The following is a 12120-nucleotide window of genomic DNA, read 5'->3' as shown; positions in this document are numbered from 1 at the left end:
TGAAACTGGTACCTTCGTACATTACTAATGATCTTAAGAACTGGGGAGGCTGGGAACAGTGGCTCATGCCTGTAATGCCAGCACTTTGGGAGGCCAAGGTGGGCAGATCACCTGAGGTCAGGAGTTTGAGACCAGCCTGGTCAACCCCATCTCTACTAAAAATACAGAAATTAGCCAGATGGTAGCGTGTGCCTGTAATCCCAGCTACTCAGGAAGCTGAGGCAGGAGAATTGCTGGCATTAGGGAGGTGGAGGTTGCAGTGAGCTGAAATTGTGCCACTGTACTCCAGCCGGGGTGACAGAAAAAACTCTGTCTTAAAAAAAAAAAAAAAAAAGAAAAAGAAAAGAAATAGAAAAAAACCTTAATTGGGGAATATGTTCCAGAAAATATTTTGACACATATTTCAAGAGCCATAACATCTTAGGTAAAGTAGGAAAATATTTTAAAATATTTTTAAAAATATGTATCAAGTATACATAGTATATATGTATCAAATATATGTATATTTCAAATGTATCAAATATACATATGTATCAAACATGTACCAAACATGCATAGTAGTAAAAAGTGGAAGCAACTTATATGACCAGGAATCGGCACAATAGATAAGTAACTTAAATAAAGCTACTCAATGCCCAACTCTCCCCAGGGACAAGCCTGCGTCTGAAGGGCTGTGCAGAGTAAGAAGTTTGGAAGGAATGCCAATAGCCCCCCTGTTGGGGAAAAATGCTGGAAGAAATCACTCAGGAGATATTATGCATGGTTTGTAAAGATAGGAAGACTGCACACATACCATAAGAAAATGCTTGGCTGGGCATGGTGGCTCACGCCTGTAATCCCAGAACTTTGGGAGGCTGAGGTGGGTGGACTGCTTGAGGCCAGGAGTTCGAGACCAGCCTGGCCAACATAAAGCAACCCCATCTCTACTAAAAATGCAAAATTAGCTGGGTGTGGTGGCATATGCCTGTAATCCCAGCTACTCAGGAGGCTGAGGCAGGAGGATCACTTCAACCCAGGAGGAGGAGGTTGCGATGAGCCAAGATCGTGCCATTGCATTCAAAAAAAAAAAGAAAGAAAGAAAAAGAAAAGAAAATGCTTATGATGAAGAGTGAGGTGAAAAAAATTGGTCTACACATTGTATAAGCACTCTGATTTCTATGATACAAAAGTATAGGATGTATAAAATAAGAACTTAGAAAATAATGGTTGTGGTTAGATTTCTTTCTCACATTTCCTCCACTGCCAGGGTGCTGTCGTGGCTCAGGGCAGGGGTGCAGAAGCAGGCAGGGCGGCTCTGATTCTTGACTCCCTACTTACTAGCTCTGTGACGCTGTGCCTCTGTTCCATCCTCTGTAAAACCATGAAAGTACCTACCACACAGGGTTTCTGTGATTACATAATAGGTAAAACACTCCAAACCATTGCTGTGATATACTGTTATATAAGATTTGTAATTGCTATTAGGTGGCTTTTATAATTGAGCAAATACATGTACATTTTTAAAACATACTTCACTAGAGAGTGTAAAAGTAGAGTTATAAAGGCGTTTAGTATCGAAGGAGGCACCCACAAAGCTCTGTGATACTTACAGAGTCCACCAGGATGTGTGAATAAGCGTGGGACTCTCCTTTCAAAGGCTGAGAAAAATAGATGTCTATGGAATATTGTACATCTGGTTCTAAACAGATGGGTGTGGGAAGCAGCATGATTCTGTATTAAGAAAGATAAAGCAAAAATTCAGACCATGTACAATTGTATTAGCTAAATGGCCACACTATTTGGTAGTCTTGCACTTGTACTGGGCAGTCACTTCCTCTGTGGGGCTGCAGCCACTGTAGGTCTAGATCAGCACAGGTGGGCTGGGTGGACGGTAAAGTCACGTTCAGATCCTCTGTGGTTCTTCCATATGATTGTGCCAAGCAGCAAATTGTGAGAAACTATTGGCCATGGGTTGTCATGACAACTCTGGGGAAAGGATAGGACAGAGGTCCTCATCCCATCTCTCATGCTAACGTCAACAGGATCTCAAAAAAATTATTTTGCCACTAGTTTCTGACGAAGCCAAATCAGTGGCCTCAAAATTAGTATCCTTTTACCTCAAAGACTCTCATCTATTGAGAGTAATCAAGCTGATTGCTTTACTCTTTTTCTTGTTGCATTTTGCTTTCTTACATTTCAGAGCCACCTGGGGACTGGAAAAGAACATTTAAGATTTAGAGAGAGGATATTCTGGCTAGAATCCTGGTTCTGCTACATACTAGCAAGAGTTTTCAGCAAATCATTTAAGTCTTCTCCTTCTCAATTTCTTCTTCATCTGATGAAGACAAAACTTGCTGTACTGAGTTGTTATAAAGACTAAAAGTGATATTAAATGTAAAGCCTAGTGCAGCACACAGTAAGTGCTTAATATATGTTATAATTTCTTTCGGTCCCCCTCTTTTCCCACTTAGTTCCCAGATACAAATTATTGATATATGAAGAAAATTCTATGAAGTCTTCAGTGTTTGAGGACAGGCCTGAAACATACCTGGTAGCTGCTGGTAAGGCAAAAGACAGAGGCTCTGACAGTGGAGTCTTGGGTGTGCAGAGCTCACTCCCTCCAGGGGGGTTCACCACGATCTGGACAGTCCAGTCATCTGCAGACTAGACAGGCATGACATTAAGGCATGTCACTGCGAGGATGCAGGAAAGTGTTTTGCACGCACACATACATAGCTAAAGGAGAGTGCATGGACTTGAATTTGCAACCCATAGGCCACTTGGAAAAGAGCTTTGGTTTGGGAGGCCGAGGATCACCTGAGGTTGGAAATTCGAGACCAGCCTGACCAACATGGAGAAAGCCCGTCTCTGCTAAAAATACAAAATTAGCTGGCTGTGGCGCATGCCTGTAATCCCAGCTACTCAGGAGGCTGAGGCAGGAGAATTGCTTGAACCTGGGAGGCAGAGGTTTTGGTGAGCCAGGATTATGCTATTGCACCCCAGCCTGGGCAACAAGAGCAAAACTCAGCCTCAAAAAAAAGGCGGGGGGGTTGTAGAGTTGAAAGAATCTTAGAGGTTCACTCCCAGGCCCAACTCTCTGATGCCTAAATTGTGATCCAGGCAGAAGAAACATTGTTTCTCATGGTTCATGGGCCTGGAAAAACCTTAACTCTCCTGGCAAGCCTAATCCCCAACCCCCACTTCCCAGGGAGTTGACTCATTCATCATAGCTCTGGATAACGGAACAATAATTTGGAATCCTTTACAAAAGGAATCTACACATTGGAGAGATATGCAAATGAGCTATATTCTAGAAGCCGTACAGTTTAGAAAAGCTTTTTTAAGGTGTCAGGGATATATTCTCTCTATAGATAAATCAATCTATCTATATTTTTTAATGGCTTTCTTATCATATGCATGGAGCCAAAGTTAATTGAAGTTCCTTGGCTTTCACTTGTAAGTGAGAAATAGAGAATTACGTCCTATCACGCATTGCAAAGTGGATCAGCTGCTCTGGGCATGTGATACACGGTGAGAGCCTCCACAATGTGGTCCCTAGTTGGGCTTGGGAGCTTCTAAGACCACAGCCCCCTCCAGCCACATAAAACATGTTTCAAAGGAGATGTTCAGTGGATTTTAGATCCAAAGAAAGGTTAGGAACTACTGGTGTAAATCAACTATTTTTCTAATTTGGCTTCTATTCTGTTTTAGACATTTCTTAAAAGGCAGGAGGCAGGGGGTCTCGTGGTGGGATACAAAAGGGGTAGTTTGCTTTTGGCCTTTCTCTTGTTTCAGGGTAAGATCCAGATGCAAACAAATGCATTTGCTGCATCCCCTGTGAGTCTGAATCTCTGCACATGTGTTGGTTTATTAAATTTTTAGAAGGAAAGTCCCAGGAGGGCAGGATTTGTGTTATTTTAGTTGTTTATTTTTCTTATACAAACAGTCACCACTTCCTTAAACCTGGCACCTTAAATATGTAACTTCAACTGTGGCTTGTCTCCACGGGATACAGCATGCATCCATACGGCTCACTGTGCGGCATCAATATCTTTAGGAAACCCTTGGGTTTAGAATGCCCCCCAGATGTTCGCTTTTTGCAGATCCTTTGATGATGAGCCTATTCTAACAAGGCTGAAATGGAAACAGTTCAAGAATGTATTTCTGTCAGCTTTTCACCACCAAAGAAGTTGGAGAGTTAAAGGATACCTGGGTTCCGTAGGAAATGGCAATGGTGAAGTCCATGGGAAACGGAATGTTGTTGACAGCAAATCGCAAGCCAGCCCCAGAGAGAACCCTGGCAAATCCAGGTCCAGTCCATGTAACGGGGTTCCCAGGAACTGTCTCTCCTAAAACAATGTGAACAGCAGGACTCTGGCCAAAAGTTCCTGAGCCCTAAAATGGGAGAGGAATGTAAATACCTTTGCCTACAGTCAAGGCCTGGCAGAGTTCAAGAAAACCAGTCCCCCCCAGTGCACCACCCCCTGTATTTCCTGGTGTGTATATGATTCATATGAGTCACAGATAAATTATTCTAAGCAGGATACAGTCCAGAATCCAGATGAGAATAATGTGCTGATACTGCAGCTTTGGAACATATATTACTATATAGAATGATTGATTCGAAAGCAGTGTCCTGGGAAACCACTTTAATTTTTAAGTACCCGTTGGGCTAATGAACTGAGCAAATTCCACATTGATGAGTTTGGGTTTTCTTGGATATGTCTGTGGAGTTCTGCCCAAAACATGGAGACTATTTCCATGCTCACTTTACAGATTTTGCCTAATTGGGCATGACAATGAGAAAACCCACATGGATATTTCTCATTTTGCTTGGAAGAAATACCTAGAAAATAAATTCTAGGTATTTCTTCCAAGCAAAATGAGAAATGCTCCTCTTCTATCTGCTTAAGAGCATATAAGTATAAAACTCAAACATGATTAATTAGAATCCCCGACGGTCTGTATACTCGATGTCAGCCTGAGGCCATCTGGACCCTGTAGATAGCATCTCTTTAATTACTTTTGCATTGGCCTCTCCACACTCACAGCTTCTGCTCAAATTCCTCCTCTTGTTACTTTTGCCTGTGTTGCTGCAAGTCTCTTGGCGCTGCTCTCTTCCCTCTCTCTGGTCCAATACATACCACGTCCTGCTGCCAACCAAGCATTTCAAACTCTTTCTGCCAACAGAATAACGCCCAACTTACTTAGCCTGGAGTTCTGGTTGCTCTGTGATCTACCTCAAACTACCCTCCATTTGATAAATGTTTAGTAACCATTACGTGCCAGCTCCTGAATTAAGAATACAAAATAAATAGGACAGACCCCCTGCCACAGAGGGGTTTAGAATCTTGCATTTGAGACAGAAATGTAAATAAGAAACTATAGTATCAGATTGGGTTTTAATAGACAGAGGTATATGTAAAGTCATCTATATGCAATGTTTTTCAAACATTTTTAAAAATCCCCTTGTAAGGCCAGGTGCGGTGGCTCACACCTGTAATCCCAGCACTTTTGGAGGCTGAGGCAAGTGGATCACAAGGTCAGGAGTTAGAAACCAGCCTGGCTAGCATGGTGAAACTCCATCTCTACTAAAATTACAAAAATTAGCCTGGTGTGGGGGTGCACACTTGTAGTCCCAGCTACTCAGAAGGCTGAGGCATGAGAATCTCTTGAACCTGGGAGGCTCACTGTGCTCTAGCCTGGGTGACACACCAAGACTCTGTCTCATATATCTATATCTATATCTATTTATATGTGTGTGTATCCTTGCAATTGTTGTAGACACTGTAAGTGCATCTCCCAGATCTCCTTTAGCTGTTTGGTGTACCCATCCCCCAGTTGCTGTGTGTGTGTCTGCTGACAGCTGACAGTTGACCCTTGCTCTGGAGAACTGCTCTTTCATATCTCCCTCGATAACCCCCCAACACAACCTCTGGGAGCTCACAGTCAATGACTGACTGATACAAGGCTGGCCAGGTTGTCCCAAGGGCCAGGACAACTTAGTCTGTGGTGTATGCTCCTGAGCTCCTCTGAGGATCAATTCAAGGATTGTTTTACCTGAGACCATATCTCACTTTGCTCTTTCCTTTTCTCTTTTCTCCTTCACTCTCTTCAGAGTAGTCCTGAAGAACATTTCCTTAATTCATGTGATTTTCACATGTAGCTGAATCCCATCTTAGGCTCTCCTAGGACACCTGACTTGAGATAGGTAATGTCAGACAGTTTATCTGAAAGTAGATCCTAAGATGGAATTCTGGAGGTGGATAATTTACTGTTTTGCTGGCAATGAGGACCCTGGTGGGTGACATGTACTGATGATCCTGACATGAAGTACTGATATAATTGCTAAAACTGTTACCTATGGAGAAATGGAACAGAATAAAGGCAAGGAATGGCAGGCACTGACTTGAGCAGTATTTCTGGCATTAAAAGATATGGGAGGCATCTGTACCCTTTGATGTTCCAGTAAGAACTGTGAAAATGGGTGGCTGTTGTTGAATGTCTTTGATTAGAGAAAATGACAGGGTCAGACAATCAATCATCAATGTAAAGCAAAGTGTGAGAATCAGAGAACCTCCTTGCAGATGTGTTTAAAGAGACTCTCATCTCCTTAAACTAGAGAGCAAGAAGAGCTGAAGATTATTCACAAGCATTGAATTATAAGAGTTTGCAGAACTTCAGAGAAGAGGCTGAATTAATAGCCTAGGTAAATTACTTATGAAAACATAACTGTCTATTGGAGAAGGGGATATACCCATATCTTTCAGTATTAGTGGATATAGGATCTGAACTTATGCTGATAACAAGGTATCCAAAATGCCACCATGGTCTCCTTGTTAGAATAGGGGAATATGTGGATCAGGTAATAAATAGACTGCAGGCCAGGTGCCTTTCATAGTGCGTTCACTGTATTTACAGAACCACCTGTATTTACAGGAAGATAATTTTCTTCAGTTCTTGAATATATAATGGAATGAACCTGCTTTGCAGTTGGCCCTGGTTCTTCGACCTGTGGGGTAAGAGCTCTTGTCATAGAAAAAGCTGGTAAAATCCTGTAAAATGAGCCCCGTACTCCAGCCCAAAGCCAAGACAGTACATAAAAACACTACTGCAAATCAGGGGCATCCGCAGAGTGCCACTCTCAAGCCTTAAAGGATGAATGAGTGGTGGTTCCCATCATATCCCCATTTAAGGCACCAAACTTGTTTCTGCAGTCATTGGATGGATCAGTGGCAGATGGAAGTTACCACAAATTTAGCCAAGTTTTAGTCCCATGTGCAGCTGTTGGGTTGGATGGAGTGCCTTTACTAGAGCAGATTAATACAGCCTCTGGAACATGCTATGCAGATATTGATATGCAAAAATGTTTTCTCTTCCATACATGTAAGGAACAAGGAATATCAGCAGATGTTTGTACACTGTCTGCAAATGTGGTGGCGTGGAATGGCGGGGCTCTATTTTGCAACAAGGGCAAGTGGGCTCCTTCTGTAGTCTGAGAGTGCTGAGGAGAACACTTGGAAAGGGCAAGAGTGTGTGTTCACAGTCTTACTCCAAGGCTATTTTAATTATCCTGGTCTCTGTCACAATATACCACCAAAGGATCTGGATCATCCATATATCCTATGAAACATTTATTAATCCACTACATCAAGGCTAGTGAAGTGTGTGCCTTGGCCCAAGGTGATACTACATGGTTTCCCACAGTGAGAACCAGCCGTTCTATGGCCTTGGCCAGCACTTTTCCTGAGGGCCGTGATTCGCCAAGGTGGGAAAACATAACATCTCCTCTGCACAATAGATCCATTTTCCAGCAAAAGAAGTTCATCAGTGCTCATGTGATTTTGGGAGTCACTGCCCCTACACAAACCATACTACCAGAAGATGCTGACCTGAGATGGCAGTGGAATAGGGCCCGTTAAAGATGCAGCTGAAGTGTTAGCTTCACAGACTTGGAAATGAAACACCAGGAGATGGGCCAGTGTTCTTTGGGATGCTATGTACTCCTTAAATCAAGGCATTTGTGGGATGCTGTGTCCCCAGCAGGTAGAATACATGGGCTTGGGAGAATCAATTATGATTAGCCATGCCCACTGTCACTCCCAGTAACCATGGGAATCTGGGCTTCTTGTCACTGTACTTTAGGCTCTGTGGATCTAGAGGTTTTGATTTTTGGAGGGAGACAAAGAGTTCCTTCTGCTAATCTTAAAGCTATGGCTGCTGCATGGTCTCTTGGGCTCTTCATACTAGAAGACCAGTAGTCATGAGAAGGAATTACCATAACTAGTAGAGCCGTGGCTATATAATGGGGACATCAGGAATGTGTACGGCACTGAGGTGATCCACCGGGGCACGTTTGGTGCTCCCATACATGTGGTCTGATAAGGTATGCCATGCAGCGGCTCCAGCCCCTGAGGGATGAGGGTGTGAGTCATCTCACCCAGAAGTGCCAGTTGAGGATGACGGGAATCTAGAATGTGTAGAGAGGTGGGAGGGAGATGGTATCAGTTATAGCCTTGGGACCTACTGCAGCTAGACGTTGTAGTTTGCCTCACTAGTGTCATTCTGTAAATTTCCTCAGGAATTATGACCAATCAGAATCCTGGAGAAGCTGTGCTTGCATGGAGTGAACTTAACGTAAGAAGCAAATGGGCAAGGCCAGTTTCATGGTTGCCTAGGACCACTTGTCCCCCAGGAAAGCCCCCATGATTGATTTGATGCTTTGCTGTTACCATCTTGATATAGTTAATAATTTTATTTCTTTGAACGTGCTCTGTAAGTCTCTTGGGACAGTGGAGCATGCACATGAGCAGAAGAGATATGCACATCATGTGTGTCTGCTTCCTTGTTGCCCCATTTGCGGATAGTGCATATCATGGCTGATGAACACAGAATTCTGGTGGACCTACTATGTCTGAGAGTTCAGTGAGACTCAGAGTGCAGGATAACTGCGTTACTAATGTGATCGAGTTAGCAAGAGTGCCTGCCGACAGCTCCAAGAAGGCAAGCTTTCTGTTAGAACCAGACTTGTTTTCAAAGCAGAAAGAAAGGCATTTGAGGAAACATAAACAACCAAAGAATCCTATTATTATTATTATTTTGAGACAGGGTCTCATTCTGTCACCCAGGCTGGTGTGCAGTGGCACAATCGCGACTCTCTGCAGCCCTGACCTCCTGGGCTCAACTGATCCTCCCACCTCAGCCTCCTGAGTAGTTGGGACCATCGGCACACATCATCACACCCAGCTAATTTTTAATTTTTTTTGCAGAGATGGGGTCTCAAATCCAGTCTGGTTTTAAACTCCTGGACTCAAGTAATCCTCCCATCTTAGCCTCCCAAAGTGCTGGGATCACAAATGTGAGCCACCATGCCAGGCCCCATATATTTTCTTATTCATTTGACTTCCCTGCATTAGCCAACTACTTCCAGCGAAAAGGATGACTAGAACAAAAGAGAAAGACAGGACAACCCACAGTTTCATTTCCTTTCTGTCCTTCCTTCCTCATCAGTATGCTGAAGGTAGACTATTGGTTTAACACACAGCAGGAGGTGAAGTGAAAACAGCTGACTTAGTTTTGTGCAGTGTTCTCACAGTTCTGGTAAGAATGAAACACATATGTATATATGACTACAAATTGACGCTGTGGCTATGAATACAAACTTTGTAATTTCAGTGATTCCATGTGTGAGTTGAAATGCTCTTATGTTTACAGTTAAAATCGGCACTGCACTCTACAAAGATGAATGGTACAATTCATGCTAATCATTTTGCATTTTAATATATCTTTACACAGAATGACATCAAACAGCAAGTAAAAAAAAATGCTCTGAAAATAGAGAAAGACTATGACAGGAAGTATAAAGCTTGATATTTTAGTACTTTCAATGGCCCTTTTTTTTCTTCTGATTTTAGCACACGGGCTCTGCATTTGTATTTTGTGCTGGGCCCTGCAGGTGGGTCTGAGCATGCAGTGAGTAGGTGTTTTAAGTGTTGTAGGTGCTGTTGTTCTGCTGCCAGATCCCCTTTCCTGGGCCAGCGCATGCAGCTGCCAGCTTCTAGGACTGTTGCTGCTATGGCTCCTGACTGCCCTCCTCTCTTGGACCTTGCTGTTGGCTTGTGAAGCCACCTCACCTGGAAGGTTACCCACATCTACCTCGGCAGTCCACCACCAATGACTGACTGATGCAGGAACACAACAGGCCAGCCCTGTGCCTCAGTGGGGGACAGCTCTGTGATGCAATTTATGCTTCAGAGCTTCCCTGGGGGATGAGACCCAAAGCTACACTTTACCCTCGACCCCATACCTGCCTCTCCCTTTCTCATTTCCTAGCCTACCTCCCTCACTCCATTATAGGATTTTTCTGACATGCATTCTCTCAATAAAACACATGCACCTGAATCCCTGTTGTCCTAACCTAAGACAGTGACACTGTACACATGTACACATACATTGATATAAAATTGAAAAAAATGTCACAAAAATATGACTACTTTGTATTCTTCTGTTGTACTAAACTGACCCACTAAACTGATTCCATGGCCTACTTATTAACTGGCGTGGCCTGCAGTTTGAAAAATTATAGCTCTTTGGAAACTCAGAGATGGAAATAATTATGTCCAGATGTCAGGGTAGGAAACATCAGAGAAAAAGAAATCTGAGTTGGGTTTTAAGGGATGAGGAGTTTTCCCAATCAATAACACAGAGGTGGTCATTTCAAGAGAGAGAGGAGTACATAGTGGATGCTTAAAGCAGGGTTTCTCAAAGTGCTGTCATGAACCGTCTATATCAGAATCACCTTGGGGCACATGGCAGACATGCACGTTTCTTGGACAACTTCAGATTCCCGGATGTGGAATCTGGATTTTGAATAAATGCCCTCTTCAGTATTATATTTTCTTTGTCAATTATGAAATCACTTCCTTGTTGCTGGAAATACATATCACATTCAGGCAAAGCTGTTGCTAAATGCTTTTTTAAAATTTATTTTTTTTGAGACAGTCTTACTCTTTTGCCCAGGCTAGAGTGCAATGGCACGATCTCAGCTCACTGCAATGTCCGCATCCCAGGTTCAAGTGCTTCTTGTGTCTCAGTCTCCAAAGTAGCCGGGACTACAGGCATGTGCCACCACACCCAACTAATTTTTGTATTTTTAGTAGAGATGGGGTTTCACCGTGGTTGGCCAGGCTGGTCTCGAACTCCTGACCTCAGGTGATCTGCCTGCTTCAACCTCCCAGGATTACAGGCATGAGCCACCATGCCCAGCATAAAATCATAAAAATAAATGACAGTTTAAGTGCCCATCAGAAGTATTAATTATACCATGGACCATGAGGTTCAGATTGTTCCAGCCTTTAACAGGTAGTCATGATTCTTATTTGGTTGTTTCAGAAAAAGTAATATAGATACAGTTTATAATTTTTTTGGTTTTCTGTGAAAATGGAAAAATTTTGGTAGTCCTAAGACCACATGTTGGATTTTCTTTTTAAAGGATGCTGTATTAGTGAAAGCCTAAAGTGGAAAAATATTTAATTATATACTGGCTTTGTGGTGTTAAAAAAAAAAGTATAAATACTAGGTTTTAAGGTTAGGTTTCAAGAAAAAAGTTGAAGAAAATCAATAATAGGCATGGAATAGAAATTTTAAAAATGATTAGCTATTATAACTTTTGACATTCTTCAGCCCAGTTGTTCTTCGTTCTTCCAGTTTGTAGATTTTTGTCTTGTAAGTTTTCATGAGAGGTTATATCAGAATAGTCAAATTCCACTGGCCAAACTAAAAGAGGAAACTCACATGCGTGCAACTCCAGTTTCCTTAAAAACTTAGTTTTTATGGGTTTCTCATTCATGTCATCTCTTTAGTCATTCAGCTGCTAACCCAGTTAAATCTCCAATTGTTCCATGTTTCCCAATTTTCCCTGCACCCTTGATATCTGTGTTTGCCTGTTTGATGTTTCATTGTTGGTTTTACAGGCAAGACTTTTAATTTCACAGGTGAGGGCTGGGCACGGTGGCTCACGCCTGTAATCCCAGCACTTTGGAAGGCTGAGATCAGTGGATCACCTGAGGTCAGGATTTCAAGAGCAGCTTGGCCAACATGGCAAAACCCTATCTCTACTAAAAAATACAAAAATTATCCAGG

At 42.6% G+C, this 12120-nt stretch overlaps 1 protein-coding gene across 1 annotated transcript in view; it reads right to left on the bottom strand.

Annotated features, from left to right (window-relative positions):
- Nucleotides 1-12120, bottom strand: part of LAMB4 (laminin subunit beta 4) — a 98564-nt gene that overhangs the window by 56512 nt on the left and 29932 nt on the right. Inside the window, exons 14-16 of the mRNA XM_032275900.1 lie at nt 4189-4374; nt 2528-2643; nt 1590-1710 (exon numbers count right to left, since the gene is read on the bottom strand). Coding sequence (XP_032131791.1) covers nt 1590-1710; nt 2528-2643; nt 4189-4374 — 423 coding nt within the window. The remainder of the gene's footprint in view (nt 1-1589; nt 1711-2527; nt 2644-4188; nt 4375-12120) is intronic.

Source organism: Sapajus apella, unplaced genomic scaffold, assembly GCF_009761245.1.
Source record: "Sapajus apella isolate SASKATOON/1434 unplaced genomic scaffold, GSC_monkey_1.0 scaffold7, whole genome shotgun sequence".
NCBI lineage: Eukaryota > Metazoa > Chordata > Mammalia > Primates > Cebidae > Sapajus > Sapajus apella.
The sequence above is the reverse complement of the archived record's forward strand: the minus strand, read 5'-3'. Positions and strand labels throughout refer to the sequence as shown.